The sequence below is a fragment of the Temnothorax longispinosus genome, chromosome 2, assembly GCF_030848805.1.
Source record: "Temnothorax longispinosus isolate EJ_2023e chromosome 2, Tlon_JGU_v1, whole genome shotgun sequence".
NCBI classification, from domain to species: Eukaryota; Metazoa; Arthropoda; class Insecta; order Hymenoptera; family Formicidae; genus Temnothorax; species Temnothorax longispinosus.
In genome coordinates, this window is record NC_092359.1 from 16,415,220 (window position 1) to 16,438,661 (window position 23,442).

The 23,442-nt window shown below is 33.3% G+C and overlaps 4 protein-coding genes across 5 annotated transcripts; all 4 read left to right on the top strand.

Annotated features, from left to right (window-relative positions):
• The first annotated feature begins 5,592 nt into the window (after positions 1–5,592).
• Ublcp1 (Ubiquitin-like domain-containing C-terminal domain phosphatase 1) lies at positions 5,593–8,130 on the top strand. Its single transcript, XM_071798002.1, has 2 exons — positions 5,593–5,958; positions 6,488–8,130. The coding sequence occupies exons 1-2, from the start codon at positions 5,799–5,801 to the stop codon at positions 7,318–7,320; spliced, it is 993 nt and encodes a 330-aa protein (XP_071654103.1). The 5' UTR covers positions 5,593–5,798; the 3' UTR covers positions 7,321–8,130.
• A 1,784-nt stretch (positions 8,131–9,914) lies between these two features.
• Positions 9,915–18,307, top strand: Sp3 (phosphatidylinositide phosphatase spermathreecae). 2 transcript variants are annotated; one of them, XM_071769416.1, is made up of 13 exons: positions 9,915–10,213; positions 10,469–10,836; positions 10,922–11,185; positions 11,759–11,913; positions 12,026–12,198; positions 12,285–12,477; positions 12,568–12,895; positions 12,987–13,057; positions 13,258–13,482; positions 13,935–14,156; positions 14,252–14,568; positions 14,647–14,856; positions 14,933–18,307. In XM_071769416.1, the coding sequence occupies exons 1-13, from the start codon at positions 10,117–10,119 to the stop codon at positions 15,919–15,921; spliced, it is 3,612 nt and encodes a 1,203-aa protein (XP_071625517.1). In that variant the 5' UTR covers positions 9,915–10,116; the 3' UTR covers positions 15,922–18,307. The 2 variants fall into 2 exon arrangements, with proteins under 2 accessions (XP_071625517.1, XP_071625518.1); XM_071769417.1 differs by lacking the exon at positions 13,258–13,482 and having other exon boundaries at positions 9,917–10,213.
• A 143-nt stretch (positions 18,308–18,450) lies between these two features.
• LOC139807920 (rRNA N(6)-adenosine-methyltransferase ZCCHC4) lies at positions 18,451–20,837 on the top strand. Its single transcript, XM_071769418.1, has 5 exons — positions 18,451–18,712; positions 18,787–19,331; positions 19,438–20,140; positions 20,232–20,507; positions 20,719–20,837. The coding sequence occupies exons 1-4, from the start codon at positions 18,646–18,648 to the stop codon at positions 20,468–20,470; spliced, it is 1,554 nt and encodes a 517-aa protein (XP_071625519.1). The 5' UTR covers positions 18,451–18,645; the 3' UTR covers positions 20,471–20,507; positions 20,719–20,837.
• A 55-nt stretch (positions 20,838–20,892) lies between these two features.
• Positions 20,893–22,467, top strand: LOC139807921 (neurophysin 1-like). Its single transcript, XM_071769419.1, has 3 exons — positions 20,893–21,028; positions 21,680–21,884; positions 22,232–22,467. Exons 1-3 carry the CDS (start codon positions 20,903–20,905, stop codon positions 22,351–22,353), a joined length of 453 nt encoding a protein of 150 aa, XP_071625520.1. The 5' UTR covers positions 20,893–20,902; the 3' UTR covers positions 22,354–22,467.
• The last annotated feature ends 975 nt before the right edge of the window (positions 22,468–23,442 follow it).

The window sequence follows — 23,442 nt, forward strand, 5'->3', positions numbered from 1 at the left end:
TTACCGGCAGGATGTTTCGGCACAGAACTCAAAGTTCTGGTCTTGCTACGTAAACCTTCGCCAGTACCATCCATCCAAATGTACTTCGCCTGGATCGCATTTTCCGGCTGGGGCAGATCGAGATATTTTTGCAACAAAGTCTTGTCCAACGCCGCATTCGGCGAATCCTTCAGCATACTGCGCGACATAGTGGTACTATAACAAAAAAAATATTAAAGATTAATAAAAATAAATATACTTTTGCGAATATATATCGGAATCATTTTTCATATAGCACGGAGAATATATGAATTAGGAGGGAGCTATAATCGTAAAGTGCAAAAATCTTCTATCGAAAGAAAATATTTTCTTTTCTCTTTCTTTCTTTTGCTTCTTTATTAATATTAGGTATATTATAATTTCTCTCGATATATAATATATTAATATTATAATACAAATATATGTATATTTAAAAAAGCATTTTTTTTCAAATTAAAAATAAAAAAGTTTTTGGGGATGGTAAGTTAAAATGACTCACCCTGTATATATATGTTAATGTTTCAAAATTGAGAAAACTGTTTTTAATATAAAAATTAATTGATTTTTTGACCAAAAATTATTTAAAAGCTTCCCCTTTACAGAGTTAATATTATATTTGATATAATGTCCAACATTGGGTGCAAAAATTAATAATGGTCGATTTGAGAACAAAATTTTTATAAGTTCTATACTGGCGAGATCTGCTCAGATCCGGCAAGATCGGAAGAGATCTGATTGGATCAGCAACACAACTTTGTAAGCCAAGATTGGTCTTATCTGGTGAGATCAAGATATGTCTGACTAGGTCTGCTCAGATCCGGCAAGATCGGAAGAGATCTGATTGAATCAGCAACACAACTTTGTAAGCCAAGATTGGTCTTATCTGGTGAGATCAAGATATGTCTGACTAGGTCTGCTCAGATCCAGCAAGATCGGAAGAGATCTGATTGGATCAGCAACACAACTTTGTAAGCCAAGATTGGTCTTATCTGGTGAGATCAAGATATGTCTAGCTAGGTCTGCTCAGAACCGACAAGATCTGAGGCATAATGTCTGCTCGTACTTCAGGAGATCTGAAGCAATCAGATAATGTCCGATTAGATCGGAAGAGATCCGATTGAATCTGCGATTCAATATCGAACGACAGCAATGGTCAGATCTGGTGAGATCGGATTATAGTTCAACATATCTGGCTGCATGTGATTAAATATGGCCATGCAGATCTGGCGAGATAAAATTGTATCCAATCAGATCTGACTTTACTTGAATTTCAGATCTCGTTGTATCTCATTTTATCAAATCAGACATGGTCAGATCTCCTACATTTTTTCCCGGGGTATATAAACTTTCTTTAAACTGACCATTAAGGGGCCTATTCTGTAAATGTTAACGACATCATTACGTGTTTTGCGCAGATATAATATAATATAATATACCTACCATAGAAAAGCACGCAACGATATCGTTAACGTTTACATCAGAACTAGGCGGTAGCGCAAGAAATAGAGATATATACACTTACATTTTCATATGTGTGTATTGTTTCTATTATTTCCTTCTTTTATATGATTCAAGTGCAGTATTAACATTAGACATTTTGCAGACTAATTTAAATTATTTAATTAATTCAGTTTAATTAGATTGAGCAAATTTTATATATGTACTTTAAACATTTTGACAATAATAAAATAAAAATTCGTCAATGTATCCTTATTACAAAATCATTTCGCTCACGTTGTTGACATGTTTTTATAAAGTTACAAATTTCGTTTCTGACAAATACGATTATATGTGTAGCTAAAAGTTTGAAGCGTTCCTGGAGCAAAAATTACAAATATGATCTAATTTTAAAAAACATTACAAAAGAAATATATACATATATGTACATATATATGTATAAAACAAAAAATATTACAAAAAAATGTAAATGAATAAACAAAAGATAAAAGAGGTCATATAATAAAATTTTCACGAAAATGGTAATTCCTGTGTCTTGGGGTAAAATATACAAATGCGAGGACACTCTCTAAGATTTCTAACTGTAAGAATAAATTATAGATTGTTAACAGTCGGAACTTGGAAATGCTCCGTTTGAACCGAAGTATCTCCTCGAGTACTTGTATACATGTAATAAAAATTCCTAATAATTGTCCCTGTGTTTTGTGCCAAAATATACAAGTGCGAGGACAAGCTTTAATTAAGATCCATTACATTAATAGAATAATAGTTTATTAACAATCGATCAATTTTTTATCTTAAAGATGTCCTCGCACTTGTACATACATTGGCACAAAACGCACAATTTATCTTTTATCTTTTTATTACCTTTAAATTGATTTATTGTTATAATTTTATTATCTTATATATAAGTATATTATATTATATATTTCTCTTTGTAATCCTTATTATTAATTAGCGCAAATTTTTAATTTTTGCTTCAGGAACGCACCACTTCCCTACATGCAATGATTATATTATAAACTATCGAAAAAATCATTTAAAATTTAAGAATATTAAATTTTATATATTTATAATAATAATTAAGTTTTATGCATATAATCATCATATAATAAAATTTAATTATCACAGTTTATTTTTGTTTGTGTTATTGTCGCACTTTATACTATATCCCACAGCTCTCTAAATAAAAAATTATTCTCACCCATTGAATCCTCTAAATTAGTGAACCTTCTTCTCTCTTTCTAAAATGGATGCACTGCTCATATACTTGTTACGGTACGTCTTGCTAGTCTCGCAATATTCATTATCTCGTCTGTGATTTCGATAAATCACAACGTTTTAGAAGCAATGTATGTACTATCTTACTACATATATTTCATCATTTTTAGCAATAATAGTCCGGGAGGTAGCGACACAAAAGTGTCAGCGATTTGATTAGTCTTGGAACAAAGTAATTTCTCTTGTTTTAATAGTGTTGTTGATGAAATGCAGAGTCTGGCTGCGCTGTCTCGCTGGAATGGGCGTTGCGGCGCCTTTGATCTTGTCGAAAAAACACTTATGTTGGAAGAATTTGATTAGTGCTGAGCTTTTATATATTTATTGTTTTTTATATAAAGAAATGTTTTAGAAGAGTCTGGCATGCAACTGACACTGGAAAATGAGTCTGGCATCCTCCCAAAGTCGTTGTAAAAAGTCGATTTGTAGAATCATTTGATTAGAGCTGTAACTTGTCAAGATGGTAGTTTAAATATATAAAATTATAAAAAAATAAGTCTGGCTACTTGTACTGGCTGGAAAATTGGTCTGGCACTCCTTTTAAAGTCGTCTGCATAAGCGCGCCGGTAGCTCGTTGCCCGCCGTATCTGTAATATTATTAACGCATTACTCATTGAAAAAGATTTTACTTGTCCAAAAGGCGAAACGTAAACGATTTTGTGCTTATTAGTAGTGAAATGATGTGTAATTAATTATGTAATAATCAGAAATAAAGTAATATAAAAATAAAGCTATATTTTAAAGTAGTCAACATTATGAAAGTATACGCTTATAAAAAATCAATTAACTTTATTTATTAAAATTATTAATTTATTTATCTGGATAATCTGTAATCAAACTTTCAATTTCTGATGAACTTTTATTTTCATCATCGGTGAGCTCGGTATTGTCGGTATCGTCATCGGATTCTTCTTCGATTTCTTTTGATTGAGTACGTTCATGATCTGAAAATGATTCAAAGTTGAATTTATTATTAAAATTACACGATTTTAATAAGCTGCGATAAAAAGAAAACTTTTACGAACTAAACTAATTAACTCGTTTTATTTGCAAAAAAATAATTATTATCTTAAAATCATATTTCTAAAGTCATGATTAAAGATTTATTAACAGTATTTAAACCAAAATTCTTTATATTTTTATAAACTAAAACATTATATTTTCCAAAATTCTTTGCTTTGTCAGTGAAAAATTAACACAGGTTGTATTTTTGACCAAACTGACATTTATTCTTACGTTAACTCGACGTTTCGACACTGGTTTTGTGTCCTTATCAAGAGATTTCTATATTGTTCGCAAATTGCATTAGCCACCCACAAAGTTCTTGCCGTTCTACTAACATTGTCAAATCTTAAAAAAGTCGCACTCCAGAGCGAGCCGCAGTCATGATGTGAACGGAACCGACCGGTGACACGTCGTTCCGGATCGAAAGACAGCGACAAAAGTTGTATTTGATGCGTCATCTATACCTCCATGTCAATCCGAATTAAAGCAACAACTTTTGAGAGCGTCATGCATTGCAACCATTTGCAGAAACGCTTATTTGCAGCATATGACAAAGTCTCCGATTGAGAATGGCTGGAAAGAAGTTGACGAAAAGTACGAGTTTACTTGTTTCGAAGAAGTGCAACTGCCCCCGTTTGTGAGCGATATATATTACTTGAATCGAATGAGGAAGAAAATGAAGGTATATTTCATAAATTAATTTTATTTTAAATAAATGCAAAATTAATTTTGAATAAATAAACTAGTAATAAAGTTATAATAATGATGCAACAAATAATTTGAAATTAATAAAGATACTTATTATTATAATAACTAATTATTTATTTATAATATTATAATGTTTCAGTTTATAAAAATATAAAGAATTTTGGTTTAAATACTGTTAATAAATCTTTAATCATGACTTTAGAAATATGATTTTAAGATAATAATTATTTTTTTGCAAATAAAACGAGTTAATTAGTTTAGTTCGTAAAAGTTTTCTTTTTATCGCAGCTGATTAAAATCGTGTAATTTTAATAATAAATTCAACTTTGAATCATTTTCAGATCATGAACGTACTCAATCAAAGGAAATCGAAGAAGAATCCGATGACGATACCGACAATACCGAGCTCACCGATGATGAAAATAAAATTTCATCAGAAATTGAAAGTTTGATTACAGATTATCCAGATGAATAAATTAATAATTTTAATAAATAAAGTTAATTGATTTTTTATAAGCGTATACTTTCATAATGTTGACTACTTTAAAATATAGCTTTATTTTTATATTACTTTATTTCTGATTATTACATAATTAATTACACATCATTCCACTACTAATAAGCACGAAATCGTTTACGTTTCGCCTTTTGGACAAGTAAAATCTTTTTCAATGAGTAATGCGTTAATAATATTGCAGATACGGCGGGCAACGAGCTACCGGCGCGCTTATGCAGACGACTTTAAAGGGAGTGCCAGACCAATTTTCCAGCCAGTACAAGTAGCCAGACTTATTTTTTTATAATTCTATATATTTAAACTACCATTTTGACAAGTTACAGCTCTAATCAAATGATTCTACAAATCGACTTTTTACAACGACTTTGGGAGGATGCCAGACTCATTTTCCAGTGTCAGTTGCATGCCAGACTCTTCTAAAACATTTCTGTATACAAAAAACAATAAATATATAAAAGCTCAGCACTAATCAAATTCTTCCAACATAAGTGTTTTTTCGACAAGATCAAAGGCGCCGCAACGCCCATTCCAGCGAGACAGCGCAGCCAGACTCTGCATTTCATTAACAACACTATTAAAACAAGAGAAATTACTTTGTTCCAAGACTAATCAAATCGCTGACACTTTTGTGTCGCTACCTCTCGGACTATAAGACGTTCGTGTGATCAAATATTGAAAAATATTTTAAATCAGACTCGACGTTATCGATAATACAGTCGCGAGACCGCGTCACTCGTCACTCGCGAGAGTATCTGAAGGTTTCTTTTCTATCGCGATGCACGCGTTCCATTGATACGATTGGAAAAACAAGAGGATGGAGGGTGAATTAAGAATTGTGGTGAAATGGAGCGGAAAGGAATACGATATCCTTGATATTCAAGTGGAAGACACGGTTCTTACTCTAAAAGAGCGTATACACAAGGAAACGGGTGTTCGTCCGGAGCGACAGAAGCTGCTGAATCTAAAGTTTAAAGGTTATGTTTTGAACTGTTTTTTTGATCAGTTTCATCAGATAAATGATTATTGTCGCAATTTTAATCATTTATTTTGAAGTCTATCGTCTTGAGAGAAGTGAAGAATGTCTTGCTACTCTAATTATCATATTTTTCTGAAATTGTTTAACTTGTATTTTATGTATTACATAGGTATACATGAATATGTACAATAATATATATGTGTAACATATAAAATACAAGTATATACATATATATATGTGTGTGTATGTATGTGTATTATATATGTGTAAATATTATTTATGATTCTTAAAATAATTTCTTTACTTTCCTACACCTATACATAAAAATGGAAAAAACTATAGATAGCTCGTAGAGCATATTAGATTACGTTAATCTAATGGTTTTTAAAATAACTTTTTTAATTTCTATTCATTGATTGTTTTTATTCTCGAAAAGCAGTATAAAACTTTATAATATATATATACAGTTAATATAAATACACAAGGGTTCTAAAAAAAAAAAACTATAAAAACTTTTACTTTATTAGGCAAGGCAGCGCAAGATGAGGACATAATCGGCAAATTAAATCTGAAGCCTGGTTTCAAACTGATGTTAATGGGCTCGCGCGAGGAGGATATCGCTGAGGTCAGTCAAGCACCCGAGAACGTACCTGATGTGATCAACGATCTCGACATAGAGGAGGAGGAGGTAGAAATCGAGAAGGCTGAGATAAATCTACGTAAAATTCAGATACGAATCGACCGCTACGTGATCACAGAGCTGAATCCTCTAAGGGAGGGTAAGAAGCTCCTTGTGCTGGACATAGATTACACTTTGTTCGATCACAGATCAGTGGCAGAGAGCGGCTCGCAGCTGATGCGTCCGTATCTTCATGAATTTTTGACGCGCGCTTATAAAAATTACGACATAGTCATCTGGTCGGCGACTAGCATGAGATGGATCAACGAGAAGATGAAGCTGCTGGGAGTTTCGAATCATCCGAACTACAAAATAGCCTTTCACCTGGACGTCCTCGCTATGATCACCGTTCACACACCGAAATACGGCGTTGTCGGGGTAAAACCGCTTGGCATTATCTGGGGAAAGTACAAGCAGTTCTCCGCGAAGAATACAATAATGTTCGACGACATCAGACGAAATTTCATAATGAATCCGCAATCGGGATTGAGGATAAAACCCTTCAAACACGCTCACACCAGCAGAGTCAAAGATTTCGAGCTGCTGAAGCTGTCGAGATATCTGGATATGATAGCTGACGTCGATGACTTTCAAACACTTAACCATAGAAAATGGGAGGAGTACAAGCCGAAAAAGAGCGGCCAAAGCAATGAACAGACTAGTAGCAGTGAGAAAAGTTAAATTTTAACGAAATTGTTTCTTCTTGCCAATTCGACGAAGGTAGTCGATCGATTGAAGGGGAATGATATTGATTGACGGGAGGCATACAGAGTGACTTCAAGATTTTTATATGATAAAATGAAATGCATGAAGGGCATGCATTTGTCAGTTATTTTAAAATCATGACTGAGAAAAACAAGGCTGTTCTACATACGTTGGATAGGAATAACGAGATTAACTTAGCGTCAGTTTCCTTCGCACTGCATGAAAATTTGTAATGCGTGTGATATTGATTTTTCTGAAGACATACAATATTTTCACATGTTTCTTATTCTATGTAATTTGTGATGTATTTATTGGTTGGTTGTGTATACGTATATAAGAGCCTTTTAAATAAAATGCACGAGCGCAATCATGTAACGTATTTGAGTAGATCCACGTGCTGTGCATCACGTTTATAAAGTTTCCTATATGTATATTTTTTTTGCTATATTTGCGTTTTGCAACACGCGCACGAGATGTCGGCAAAACTTTTAATTTCATATGACATGAAACGGTTTAATTGTTCATATTTACATTTACGTGGGCGCACTGCGTGGGTTTCGTGCAGCATATTTCAGCCATTAATATGTAATAAATGCATTAAATTATGCAGACTGCAATATCTATCTATATACACTAAATACGTTGACGAATTTTTATTTAGGGAGTTAATCAATTGTTAAATAAGATACTGTTTCCATTTTTCATACCAATTTAAAGTATTACGGAAGAATGTAAAATATGAGAAGTTCACATAACGATTTTAATAAAGCTAATTTTATCCGAAAATTTGATTTAATTTTGTCCACCTTCAAAACTTTTTATCTGCTAAACACGATAATATATTATTTGAAATATATTTACAATTTTTTTTTCTCCCAAAACTTGTACGAATATATAGTTTCTGCTTGGATAAGTTTAATTTGTTTTTCTCACTGAATTCGCATATTCTTACATATATATATATATTTTATATATATATATATATATATATATATATATATATATATATACACGGAAAAAAATGATGTATCAACAGCATCATTTTTTGTATCAACAGCATCAGTGTTATTGAGATAAAATTTATTGACGCAACATCAATATTAATGAACAATAAACATCAGATAATTGTTTTAATAATTTGAATATTTGGTCCAATAATATCCAGTTGAATTAACTACATATGCTTGTGGCAGCCCGTGACGTCGACGTTTAATTGAAGCAACTTCATTTTCTTTCCGTGTGTTTTCAGAATTTTGAATGCAATTTTGAAAAAGATTGCTGATAGAAGGTATAGCTATAATATTATATTTATGCACAAGGAAGTAAAGATTTCAAAAAATTGGCTTCTATCAAAAATTACTATATATTTTATATAAAGTTTAGATAAATAAGTTTCTAACTAAACATAAAATCTGTCCAAGAAACGCGCATTCATCCCTTTCTCTAAAAGTATCGCGCTAGAAAAAGTATTTATTAATAAATGCACAAAAAGGAATACTACCAATCAGGTCAAGAACGACTCTCTATATCGACTATACGAATCGAGAAAGCACTTCGCCGGAATATCGAGCGACTGGGCCGTCTCATCGTCGTGCCCATTGAGGAATAATAGAATTGATTCGCGTCATAGGTCGCATCTCTCTCTTTCTCCTCCTCGTCGATCGCTCGTCGTGTCGCCTCTTATACACATACGAGAGAAGCATGATCGACAGTGACTAGAGGTATGTGCTAGAGGTGCCAATACTGCCAATGGTTGAATGGTGCTGTTTTGCCCGCTGCCTGCGGGCCTGGTGGGGACACGCACACAGCTGACGGAACCGTGTACTGGCGTGTACGTGTGCGCTGGGCGCTCGGCGGCGACTCGGCGCGGCTCGGCCAGCTTCGGGCTGGTAGAAGAGCGCATACATAAGCATAGCCATAGCCGGTTCGAAAGTCGTATGCACTACTTATGCGTTAGCGCGTCGGCTGACTTGGCTTGTCTATTACTTATGTATCCCGTGTGCTCGCGTATCCCTTCTGATGTTGATTTATATGAATAAAATATATATTATGACATTGCAGATGACAATAAAATATTCATTCCCACACTAGGCGTGAAACACTATCGTGTGTCTCTTAATTATTTAAAAGTAATGAAACTAATAACAAAAAATGTTAGTAAAATTGATCAATTACATAATTATGTAATTGATGACAATTTACATGATTATGTAAATTATCAATTTTACTAACATTTTTTGTTATTAGTTTCATTACTTTTAAATAATTAAGAGGCACACGATAGTGTTTCACGCCTAGTGTGGGAAGGGATATTTTATTGTCATCTGCAATGTCATAATATATATTTTATTCATATAAATCAACATCAGAAGGGATACGCGAGACATAATAGACGAGCCAAGTCAGCCGACGCGCTAACGCATAGTGCATACGACTTTCGAACCGGCTATGGCTATGCTTATATGCGCTCTTCTACCCGCCCGAAGCTGGCCGAGCCGCGCCGAGTCGCCGCCGAGCGCCCAGCGCACACGTACACGCCAGTACACGGTTCCGTCAGCTGTGTGCGTGTCCCCACCAGGCCCGCAGGCAGCGGGCAAAACAGCACCATTGGATTGGCACATTGGTAATAGCACCTCTGCGACTGACATGAGCAGTAGTGTGTTAGTCATGAGCAACATGGCGAACGCTCGGTGGTAGGCGGAATAATTTGCTGGACGCGGAAACATCATACATGCTGCCCGTAGCTGTCAAACTCGCTCGGGAAGCAGAAGGATGGAGCTGTTCCGCACTGACACCCATTTTATCTTCGTGAAAGAGAGGCACAGCCTCTGGTGCGACAAGTATACCGGCGAATTTGCTGCGAAATCAGGTGGGTGCGCGTACAATTGCACATTTGTCATGTGAGCGGGTACGAAAGCGTCGCTTGCGAAAAGCGATCTCGGTGTCGCGTGTCGAGTGTTGAGAACGCGAATCAGTTCCATTTCAAGTGCGAACATGTGCATTATGTCAGTATAAAGGTTTATGCGGATGACATAGTGCCTCCAATAAAAGATGAAGGAATGTTGTATTTGGAGTCTGACACTTGTGTGACAGCAACATTTAATTATTTCAATGGGTTTTGCAGATTGGGAATGGGCTACGCCGAAGGATTTAGAATGTCTGGGAATGTTTTATGGAATAGTGGGGAAAATTGAACAGACATCGGTACTGGAACCTCGCTTGATGCTCATAAAGGATATCACGCCAGCGGGAGAGTTGCACGGTGGTCGTGTTGTTTACAAAATCAAGTCCATCGCGTTTCTACACATTGGCACGGAGAATACGGATATTGGCTTGCTGCCCTGCAAGAAACATCAGTATGTGTTGAAGAAGAAAGGGAACAGTGGACTGTTTGACGTACCGCAGAAAGCAGCTCTGGCGAAGACCTGGGGTACGATCAAGAACGCCACAAATACCATAAAAAATACTACTGCCGCATTGGCTACATCTCAAGTAAGGAACCTGAAGCTTCATTGACATCCGTATAAATCCATATTTGGTGTCTCGTAGAATTTTTACAAGCTCAATATTTCTTTAGATGAAGTCCACAGTGACAAAACGAGGTGTAGTGAAGGACAAAGACAGATTTGAGAAGAGAATATTGGAAGAACTGAATAAGATATTTACCGAAACTGATTCATTCTTCTTCTGTCAGACTGGTGATATTACTAATAGCTTGCAGCGACAATGCGTATTGGAATCTCAGCATGGACAGGACAATCAAGATAAGCCATTGTGGCAACGTGTCGACGACAGATTTTTTTGGAACAAATACATGTTATATGACATTATTAATTTAAATGTTAGTAATTTTTTAAATCATTATTTTTATATACAGCTGACTCCAGATAATAAAGCTCCTTACACAATGCTAGACAATAGCGATAGTATGAATAGCAACAAAATTTTTAACCTATCGGAAGCCGTGCTTATCAATGCTGTAGCTTTGTTGGCAAAATTTTAGATGCTTTCCATTTACATCAAAACTCAGATAATTCTCACTTGTGACGTCATTCTATCTTTATTCTTCATTAATTGCCAAAAAGGATAGAACAACGTCACAAGTGAGAATTATCTGAGTTTTGATGTAAATGGAAAGCACCTTTTGTCTCTATCGCTATCGCTATCGCTATCGCCTAGCATTGTGTAAGGGGCTTAAGATGACAAAGATTATATTTTGTGATGCCCAGATAGATATCTTATGATGTTGTTATATTGTATATTCATAAAATTTATTACATAAGAATTATTTTTATTTGCTTAATAATTATTAAGTGGATATATTATTTGAAGCCAGCTATATCATGACAATATTCAGTGACCATTCAAAATTCACATTTCTTTGTATAACATTTGCTTATGTCTTATTCTGCAGACGGATAAAGCAAACTGCTGGATACTACCGATTATTCAAGGATATGTTCAGATAGAAAAATGTATAGTGGAGGTAGGTTTTGACGAACAACCACAACAAGAGATATTTAATCTGGCGATTATATCAAGGAGGAGTAGGTTCCGTGCTGGAACTAGGTAACTTTTATTTACATAAATGGTTTTTATAATTACATGGTCATAATTATTTTATCTTACCAAAAATTAAACATATTAAGATTAAAAAATATTTCTAACTGTAATCACACAGGTATAAGAGACGCGGAGTGGATGATGATGGCAAGTGTGCAAATTACGTTGAGACTGAACAATTAGTTTGGTATCATGATCATCAAGTATCCTTTGTGCAAGTACGAGGAAGTGTGCCAGTATATTGGTCTCAACCTGGGTACAAATATAAACCTCCACCACGGATTGATAAGGGTATAAGCAAAAAAATAAAAGATTTTTTACGTGAACTAGACTAGATTATTTTAATAGACTAATAATCTCATGTAATGATATTACAGACGAGGCTGAAACGCAGGTAGCATTTGAAAAGCATTTTGGTGAAGAGCTTACTTTGTACGGGCCTATTTGCATTGTTAATCTGGTCGAACAGTCTGGCAAAGAAAGGATTATTTGGGAAGCTTATAGCAACCATGTATTTAATTATAATAATTCAGATATAACGTACACCACTTTCGATTTCCACGAGTATTGGTAAGTATCTAAGCATAGTGTAATTGCTTAATCTCGTGCTTCTCATCCTCATTACTCACGTTTATCTTGGTAATTTTATGTTTAACACAGTCGAGGAATGCATTTTGAGAACGTAACTATTCTGGTTAATGCATTGGCTACAATGCTAGCAGACATGGGTTACTGCTGGCGCGATAAACAAGGTATGATTTGCATGCAAAAGGGCGTATTCCGTGTGAATTGCATAGATTGCTTAGATAGAACAAACGTGGTGCAAACCGCTCTGGGTAAAGCTGTTATGGAAATGCAGTTTTCAAAATTGGGACTAATACCACCTGACGGAATTCTGCCTGCAAACATAATACAGACTTTCCAATCGCTTTGGGCTAATAATGGAGACATTATTAGCAAGCAATATGCGGGAACAAATGCTTTAAAGGTCTGTACGTCTCACAAATTGCCCGTGCGAAGTCTGTCTTAATATAAATAGTTTCTAAATGATTTCTACACGATTTCTTTACTATTTATAGGGAGATTATACGCGTACTGGGGAGAGAAAATTTACGGGACTGATGAAAGACGGCATGAATTCCGCAAACAGGTAGACTTTCGTACTCCTATCTTTTACATTTTGTATTCGCTTAATTTTGTTCACTTTTCATCGTTTTTCCTCTTTTATTTCCAACATCTCACGTTACACGAACCTTCACAGTTATCATACCTTGAAGATAATATCCCAGAGTTACATATCTCAATGTTATTGTATAGAACCCTGACATTGGTCCTTTCATTTTCCTATAGATACTATCAGCAACACTTTATGGATGACTTACGTCAGGCGGCGATAGATACGCTGCTAGGGAACTCGATTGATGTTCACCAACTGAACAACGATTGGTCACACTATTTAGATATCCTTGATAATTGTTGTCTCGAACTTATACCTATGAAACCACCAAATATACAACTTCAACTTGCTACTCATCCTGACTTCCTTTATGCCACTGCTCTATATAATTTAGCAAGGTTCGTCGCTTGCTTTTAGCTTGATTTTTGAGAAATATACATCAGCTATGTATTTCTAAAGATAATTTAATTACTTGTTACTTTATTACATTATTAAATTACGTGGCGTAAAAAAGAGATGCTCTATACTATTGTCAGCATGAGAAGTTGTTTTTGTTATGCTATCAAAATCCTTATGCATGTTTAATTTTGATCTTATGTTCTTCCTTTATTTTAATATTTTAATTTGATTCATAAGTCAATCAGATTTTTGTAAATGCTATTAGCTAATAAATTAGATATAAGATAAGCCGCTTTCTCATTTAAATATTCAATTTCTTTTATATATAATACGATTTATTATACACTTTGAATAGAATATTTTCTCAATGCTACTCTGTATCTGAATCATTCTTGAATTTTCAGCATAGTGAATTCAACATTTTGCATTGAGAATTAAAATGTCTTTGCAGATATTACTTGAATCGTTTCAAGGATGTCTACAGACAAGCGACGATTGATATAATGTTGGGTAATTCAGTAAGCGAAGAAGTATTCCTAGAACGCACGGACGAGGAAGACAACGCGGCAACTGCGATTCACGTGAAATTGCTGATTGAAGACTGCAAAAAATTACTGATACCTGACCCGGAAATTATTCTAGGCAGTTGGGGAGTTATTGATGCCGATCCTGTGTACGTATGAATAATTTAAATTGTAATGTTTCTCATAATACATTTATGCTGCGTTTGTTTGTGAATTTGTTTGTCAATTAAATTTCTTATTTCAGTACTGGCGATCCAACGGAGACGGAAATGGATACTATTTTGATATTGACCCGAGATAGCTATTATATTGCCGACTACGACGATCAAATCGATAAAGTTACAAACTACCAAAGAGTCTTACTGAATGATATTGTCTTAATTGAATTCGGTCAACCTGAAAATATGGTCTCATTTTTCATGAAGAATAAACATTATCACTGTATTAGAATCAATTATAAAGTAAACAGCGAGTACGGTTACTTTCACATGTTTCGTAGTACGAATTTAAGGTTTTTTAATAACATGGCGGTTGTGATTAAAACTGAGGAGGAAAGCATAGGTGAGAAAACATTTTTATTTATATCTATATCGTAACAATTCTGAACAAATTTTACACTCAAAATTCTTGAAATTACAGAATCTTTAAAGGCAATCTGTGAAGCCATTTCAGTAGCCATGGAGATAGCAAACTTGCCAAAGGTTCCCATAGCCATGAATGTTATGTTAGATAAAAGAAAGAGTAAATTAGTGAATGTTAAAGGCTCCACCGGATTGTTGGATATTTCATCATTTCCAGAACTAACAAGAAACGTATCTGAGACTCAATTGCTTGCTTTAAAGACAGCAGGTTTGTTGTTAAATTATCTCTACTATTTATATACACATATACATGAATAAAATATTTATAAAAGGCATACTCCTAGGTACAAAAGCTTTAACCAATATGTCGGAGCAATTCAGCAAATTGAATAAACTGAGTTTCGGCGCAAGGAAGCCAATTGATTTAGCAAAGAGTGTAAGTAACAGACAGACGGAGAACATAACAAAGCCGATCTTTACTGTCGGCAACAGAAATATCTCAGGTAATGCAGAAGACAAGAGTAATAGCAATAGCAGCAGCAGTAGCGAGGATATTGAAATGACACACGTACCCGTCGAGAAGCCAGCGAATTTCAGTCACGACAAACATTTAATGGAAGCTTATACACCATTGATTGGTATTATTATGGGTGTGAAAAATACTAACGTCGTGGACGGTGGTGTTTGTGAGACCAACGTGAACGAAGAATTATCCAAGATGAGACATAACGACATGAATTTAAATTCAAAACCTGATGTGGCCATTGACGCATTGCATCTGATTCCGCAAACTGGATCCGGCACCAGCACTATCAGCGCTTCGCCACAAAAGACTACGGCGACTACGCCGGAGATAACGGTGTACGATGTAGCGGGCAACATAGGCGAGGAAAGAGATCGAACCATTCGAATGTCAAGCTTAACGCTTTCTAAGAATATCAGTCATTCGACGGGGGACGTTGATAATAAAGCGTTATCAGCCGGTATTAAGAGCACTACTCTTCAAACGGATGGTAGATTAGATGACAAGAAAAGATCAGCCTCCGAACATGATTTGACGTTGAGCATTACGTCGTCCCAGAGCGAATCTGCCTTAAAATCCATAAAGGAAAATATCACGAGCGTTACTAGTCCAGTAGCATCTACAGCCAAGGATATATTATTGCCGTTCTCAAAATTTGCAAAAGGTGTTCAAACGTTAGGAGCTAATTTAGATCCCAGAAAACTGAAGACAGGTCATATAATGCGAAATTTGTCAGAACACCATATGGAGGAGCGCCGGAAACTTCAAGAAAGATGGGCCTCTTGTCAATCTAAACTTATTGCTTTGTAAACTTTACCTAAATGACCAGCTTTCTGAACGCGATTCATCATTAAATATCAATTTTTAGAGCTTATTAATGATTGTGTATTCGTGAATATTAAAATATTTACGAATTCAGTATGTCAGCGATGCAAATACTCTTACGCACCCTTAAAAGAAGGAATAAAGTATTGAAGCGTTGTATTATAGACAGTTTTATTATATATAGATTGCATAATTTAATATGAAAAAATATCACGTAGGAAGTAGCAAATTTTGATCACGTTTTGTAGAAAATCTTATAAATCGATCTCACTGCACCTATTTTCATATATTTTCACATTTCACAAATATAACATTATTGATGTGAAACATACGAAACAATTCACTGTAGGAAAGAAAACTGCATGTTGTGACAAACAAACTATGACTAACACAGAGTACAATGTGGTCAATATTTATTCGTAATCATAATTTGACGAGTTAACAAATACTGAATACAAACAATAATTGACAAACGAACTGAAGAATTTTGGTATTGCTATAGAATTGTGCTGTTTTTTTAGAACTATTTTCTTGACAACCCAACATCTATATGTGTAAAATTTATTATACATCTGCTAAATTTTTGGAACGTATTTTTATTGTTAATGACAATTTTTTGAAACAAATGTATTTAATGCGACCAATCGGTATCAAAACAGGTATTGATACATAAATATTTTATAACAGGATTAAACATTTTATTCTTATTGCATCATTAAGTCTTGCCTTGTAGTAGTATCAAGATTTCATTTTTTTAACAGAAATATGTTATATTTATTTAATATACGTAGATAATTCTTTTATATCAAACTACATAAAATAAATAACGTAAAATGCAGATGAGACGATTTATTTATATGGAAAATCAGGGAGAGAATAAGCTTCATAGTCAATTATGTAAATACAAAGGAATTATTTAAATATAGTTTAATAAAACGTATATATAACGTATGGGGTTAGTGATAAAGATATGAGTTTGAGATACATGGTTACCAAACACAGAACAAATATGATACATGACTATTCTATTCTTGTTAGCTTTTCGAGAAATATGTGTTAGAATTTTTTTAGAATTGAATATAATAATATAACTTTTAAAGTCAATAAAAAAAATACAAATAGAAAAATTGAAGACTCGTTACATAAAAAAAATTGATTAAGTTATGAATTTATAAATGTGGTATATACACAATATAGTTGATATAATTTAAACGTGCAATAGCAGAACTGAGTAGTAAGTTCATGTATTGAGATCGCGTTTGTATCAGTGTTATAATTTTAGATGCTTTAACAGTTGTTACAAACTTAGTATACAAGTATTTCAAAAGCCAGCAATTGCAGTATTATATCGAGTATATGCTTACGTAACTGCAGAATACATTCTCCTTCGTCTATGTGTAAATCAATGATGTAGGAGGATTAGGCACAAGGAAAAATATTATATTTATTATAGGGAACTATAACATGATTTTACATTGCCCACTGATGTAAATAATTCTCATTTCGGTGGTTTCCATTCCCCGTTGAAAACGCTTTGGAAACACATCGACATATTATAGCAATCCTAAGCTCGTATTTTTAGCGAATATTCTTTTTACTGTCAGCAAAATAGTCTGTGATACAATTTTACAGAATGCACACAGATTAAACTCACGAGCAGAGTTTGGAAAGCGTGCATTCTAAAAGATATTTGCAACGCTTTAGGATAAGAATGAAACTAGGCTGTTTACGCATTCTTAAAAGATTTTAATTTTGGTTTAATTAATGCAAGCTCTTATTTTATATTTGCTTGCTCTACTCTCAACTTAAAACAGAATTACTTTAGAGATACCTTGAATTTTAATTTTGTTTAATGAATGCAATGTAAGGTTTAGCGCAACTTTATTATCAAACCTGTGTGATGTGTGCTATTGCATCTAGCTGCAGTATTACGAATGACCTGCAAAAAATAGGTAAATTAACAAAAAATTTATTTTATGCGAAATTAGATTGCTAATATTAATTTAAATTGTGTTCTCTCTTTTTATCTTTTTTAAGAATAATTTTTTGATCTTTTCCTTTGAGCTTCAGGTAAAAATTTAATACGTACATTACACATACAATTGTATACGCATATGTATGTGTATGTATCATTATTACAAATTTATTATTATAAATTATTTCTTAATTTACCTATTCTTTGCAAAATAAAAATATCGGTCGTACAAAATCATACGTAAAGACTATAGAGGCTTGACATGCTCCTTACATGTATCTGCTATTGTGTTTCCGGAAAATTGTAATAATAAGAAAATTTGCGGTATACACCAAACAGCAAACTTTCACAGCACTTGTAAAACAAATAATAATAAAACGCATTTTTGACTTGTGAGTCGTAATTAAATTTCTTCAATTCATCTTCCAAAGTTTCCCAAGCAAACTATTGTTGAAGTTATTTAAAATATTTCAAGAGTCCATTTCTATGATGTGTTTAAGTCAACTGATATCTATTTCTTCGTTTGTAGTGCACTAATATTTATTTATAATAACTTATTTCAGTTTAGTCAATGGAATTTAAAAAGACAATCATATTTGGCGCCAAATGGCTCGGCTCAAGCGGTAAGAAATGTCGCGTTTGTCTGGTTTACCATCTAATATATATGCACAACTAGAACCTAGACTCACCAGAGTCACCAGTCTGTACATTGTTTACGTGACAACGTGACGGGAATGAACGACACACGTGGTGTAGAATTTGTGTGGGAAAATCCCATAAAACATCCGCAATGTCCTCATGGTAATTTTCACACCTGTACACATTAAAGTTTATTATATTTATTATAAGAAAATTAATTTTTTTTTCTTCGACAGGACCAACATTACTATTTGAAAGATATGTCAAGGATGGAGTAAAGAGATTTTACGCGTGTTCCGCTTGTCGTGACAGAAAATTATGCAGATTCTATTTAGAATATGAGCAGGAACTGTCAAAATCTCAAAAGCGTATGTGGGAGCTGGAAAATAAGAAGTTTACTCAGCGTTATGTTCATCGAGAACTATACATTCGTCTTAACAAACTCAGCACAGCACCTGTGGCAAAAAGATGTTATTGCCATAATTGTGAGAAATTAATGTTTAATTCTGAAAAAGATAAGCACATGGGCCATGAGATTACAGAGAATTTAACTGATTATCAAATGCGTCATCCATCAGAGCTTTTAAAACCTTTAGAGAATGCGAAGAAGGAAGCGCAATATTTATTTTCTAAGAAATCTACAGAAGATATAATAAATATGCTTTTGAAATGTGGAGCTAAGCAGATCCTTTGTATTGGCGCACCAAGAATACATGAATATATAATCGAACACCACGCAGATAAAATGTCTTCTCTCCTTTTAGACTTTGATGGAAGATTTGTAAGTATTCTTAGCGGGAATTATTATTTATTACATCAATTTATAATATATTTTAATAATTTTTATAAATATATTTTAATGAATATTTTTTTACATGTAATTCCAGCATAACTTTTTTGGACCGCTGGATTATTGCTGGTACAACCTTTTCAATCATCATTTTTTTAACAAAGATGCTGTTAACGTGTTCAAAGATTTTCTTACTCAAAATGAGGGAAAGGATACTTACTTAATATGCGACCCTCCGTTTGGTGGCCGTTTGGAACCCATATCGTACACGATAAAAACGATATCCGACCTGCACAGAACATTAAATAAACATGTTCATAATGATAATTTTTTCTTGAAAATTATGTTTATATTTCCATATTTTATGGAGCATATAATGAGAGAAAAGAGCAATCCGTCACGTGTGACTGGTGGCTTGAAAGAATTGAAAATGTCTGATTATAAAGTGGATTATGATAATCATCCCTTATTTATATCAGAAAAGCATGGTAGAAAGCATGGTTCTCCAGTGAGAATTTTTACGAATGTACCGTTGAATCTACTAGAGCTTCCTTTATTGGATGGATATAAATTTTGTCGAGATTGTGAAAAGTGGGTTTCTAGTGAGAACAAACATTGCAAGAAGTGTAAAGAATGCACTTCCAAAGATGGTCAAACGTACAAACATTGTGATATATGCAAACGATGTGTAAAGCCTACTTGGGAACATTGTCGAATTTGCAAAAGATGTATGTTAGAGAAACATACGTGCGGTCCAATACCAAATATTGTAGGAAGATGTTTTAATTGTGATAAATCAGGTAAATACCAGCATGATTACTAATACTTTATCTAATACTTCTAATTATTGTTAATTTCCATTAATAACATTTTATTAATTTATTTATTTAGGTCATACTAGAAAAGAATGTCCTAATTTACTTTCTACTGAAATCACAATTGAGACAGATATAAAGAAACGTAAAGCAGACAGTGAATTAAAATTAAAGGCAACTTTAATTAAGAAAAGCAAAGTTGGACATTCGAAGGAAGTTGTTAAAGAAAAAGCTGTCATAGTTAATAAAAAGGAAAACTTAAAACTAAAAAAGAATAAGAACTTAAAAAATAAAAAATTGCAACGAGTAAAATAAAGAAGTTAATGTAAATGTGTTTATATAATGTTACAGAGTAAGTGTATTGTATAACTATATGTAAATACAGTTGGTGTAAATATTATTATATTTATATTATTTAAAAATTTGTTAAGGTATTTTTTCTTTTTCTTTATATCTTTTTAAAATGTCATTTAGTATTTATTTATAGTAAAGAAAGCTAGAAGGTGGCTTCTGCAACAATGAATGGAAGAATAACGTCTTATTATGCGTTTATTCTCACATAGAGATCGGATTTCTGTAATCTTTAGAGTGCTGAATTGCGAATGGAAATATTCCCGAATACTCAGAAGGAATTTTAAGTGCTGAGATTCAATGATATAAATAGCCGACGGTACTCCTCGAGGTACAGTAGTGTTTTTTCGATCGTCCGTGTATCATCTCGTGCAACATCGCCAAAATCTATTCAAAATGCTAAAGCAGCTCGTCGTTCTTACAAGTTTGATTTTTCTAAGTTATGCTTGTTTGATTACGAATTGTCCTCGTGGAGGAAAGAGGGGTGATGTCACGTCTTCTTTGGGAACTGTTGCACGGGAAGTACGTTATATTTTATATTATATATCATTTTATAGTAAAATTCGTTTGATTTAGCCATTTTTTTGCAGACAAATTTGATTTTATAAAGACTAGCAAATTCTTATATTTATTCTATTAAACGTGTAATTAAAATAAATAATTCGAATTTATGTTGGATGCTGTTCTTTTCTGTTATTTGAATATTACTCTTTTCTATTTACATTGATAGTTGTTAATTGTCCTAGAATTATATCTAGTTTCAATATGTGCTGGTAAAATTTTGCCAATCTTTATTAAGAAAACTTAAGAATGACCAATAAAGAGTTCATAGCATAATAAGCAAATATGATTAAAGTAAAATCTCAGGAGAATAATCTATCTTAATTGATGATTAACCATTGTTTATATCTTATATTTATCTAATAATTAGACTAAAGATGTTCATACAAATGCAATGTATAGTAAAAGAAACAAAAAATGGGACAAAAGTAATTTTTTACATATGATAAAATATATAATCTTGATGTCCAAATCTCAAAATTTTCTATTTATTTCCTAACAAAATATTTATTCGCATAAACATCTATTAATATCTTCATATCTATTTATACATAAATACACAAAGTATGCAATTTTGTGCAAAATTGAATCATTACAATATTCTTCTGCCAGTGTCCTTCGTGTGGTCCCAATCATCTAGGCCAATGCTTTGGGCCCCATATCTGCTGTGGCCCTAGTATCGGTTGCTTCGTAGGAACACCAGAAACATATCGATGCAGAAAGGAAAGTCTATATACAAGGCCCTGCGTCGCTGGATACGCGATGTGTCGTGGAAATACAGCAAGATGCGCTTCAAACGGGATTTGCTGCTCGCAAGGTGGAGTAAATTAAAAAATTTCTGTACATTGCATTTTTTAATTTCATCTTTTTAAACAAAATTTATATCCATAATAAATTGAGTTTACAATATTACAATTAATTGAGTTTGCATTAGAAGCTCACAAAGGAAATTGATTAGATAAATAATACGAAACTTTGTTTATATAATACGAAGATTAATATAGTAATAATTAAAATAATTAATTCGCAATTAGAAATTAGTAGCCACCAATTACATAGTGCTGAAAAATTCATATATATATATATATATATATATATATATATATATATATATATATGTATGTATATATGTTGAAATATGTATATGAAAATTGTTTTGTTTAGAATCCTGTCACGTGGATACATCGTGCAGAATTTCCGATATTGCCGGCAACGACCGAAAACTCGATGCTAATTTGAATGTGATACTCCCAGGCAACGAAGTCTCTAGCGAAATGTTTCAATAATGTAACTAATTAATTTCACAGTTATTGTTTAGTATTCTGATATTTCAACTTATATAAAAATGCAACTATCCGGTGTCAACAATGAAACAAATAAAAGTGCAAATCTATAAATTATACAGCATGATTCTTTGAAAGAAAAAAAATAGATACCTGCTATATTTAATACAATTTAATAATATATACATAATATATGTATTTATCATAAAAATGTAATTGAAATTTTTTATTTAATTCGTATAATAATGCAAATTTAATGCAGTATCTATATATATGAATAAATTTCGTACATTAGGCCTGTTCGTTTTACTGAACTTGTTGCACGGTTCATCTTTCTTCTTTTTCTTTTCACATTGGAGAGAAAAAGAATAAAAGATAAACTGTGCAAGAAGTTCAGCTAAAACAAACAGGCCTATTATTTTAGTGCAGTATAAATTTTTTCTATTCCTGACATTAACGTATCACATATAGCATAAATTGTTTAATCTGTTATCCATATATTCCACTGTATCCTTACATTCCGTTTCTTCGTGCAAATAAAATTCCAACTGAATAAGCAGTAAAAAAAATTATTTTACACTTATTCTTTTTTAAATCGCTATCGAAGGCTGCGGTCCACTTGAAGTTACTTATATTTAGAAGCGTTCTTCTTCTCCTTCTTTCTTCATTGAAAGAAAAGGAGAAGAGAAATGCTTCGAAGCATTTGTAGCTTCAAGTGGACCGCATAGTTTCACGATAGCATTCGTAATGGCGAATATTATCGAGCGATTGCAATATTCTCCGATTCGGTAGTCGTAACGGCGATATACATATACGCGAGGTATGTGCGCGAAGAATCAATGTCTTTCGATCTCTTTCGCAAAATTTCAATTAAGCTGGACATTGAATTTGATTGTAGAAACACAGGTACTTGACACGGATCCGTAGGTTTAAAGGAATCGAACGGTTATTCGATTCGAAAAACATCGCTAATTATATACTATAAAACTATAAAATAATCCTACAGTCAATTGAGAGAACAAATTCTATCGCGATCAGTTGTGTCCATTTGGTCCGATTGCCCCTTTTACGACTACGACATTCAGATATCGA

Coding starts and splice junctions, on each gene's coding strand:
- Ublcp1 (XM_071798002.1), top strand. CDS start 5,799: ATGGAGGGTGAATTAAGAATTGTGGTGAAATGGAGCGGAAAGGAATAC. Junction 5,959..6,487: donor GCTGAATCTAAAGTTTAAAG/GTTATGTTTTGA, acceptor TTACTTTATTAG/GCAAGGCAGCGCAAGATGAG.
- LOC139807920 (XM_071769418.1), top strand. CDS start 18,646: ATGAACGACACACGTGGTGTAGAATTTGTGTGGGAAAATCCCATAAAA. Junction 19,332..19,437: donor TAGACTTTGATGGAAGATTT/GTAAGTATTCTT, acceptor ATGTAATTCCAG/CATAACTTTTTTGGACCGCT. Junction 20,141..20,231: donor TTTTAATTGTGATAAATCAG/GTAAATACCAGC, acceptor TTATTTATTTAG/GTCATACTAGAAAAGAATGT.
- LOC139807921 (XM_071769419.1), top strand. CDS start 20,903: ATGCTAAAGCAGCTCGTCGTTCTTACAAGTTTGATTTTTCTAAGTTAT. Junction 21,029..21,679: donor TGGGAACTGTTGCACGGGAA/GTACGTTATATT, acceptor TTCTTCTGCCAG/TGTCCTTCGTGTGGTCCCAA. Junction 21,885..22,231: donor CGGGATTTGCTGCTCGCAAG/GTGGAGTAAATT, acceptor TGTTTTGTTTAG/AATCCTGTCACGTGGATACA.
- Sp3 (XM_071769416.1), top strand. CDS start 10,117: ATGGAGCTGTTCCGCACTGACACCCATTTTATCTTCGTGAAAGAGAGG. Junction 10,837..10,921: donor CCGCATTGGCTACATCTCAA/GTAAGGAACCTG, acceptor ATATTTCTTTAG/ATGAAGTCCACAGTGACAAA. Junction 14,157..14,251: donor GTTATTGATGCCGATCCTGT/GTACGTATGAAT, acceptor TTCTTATTTCAG/TACTGGCGATCCAACGGAGA.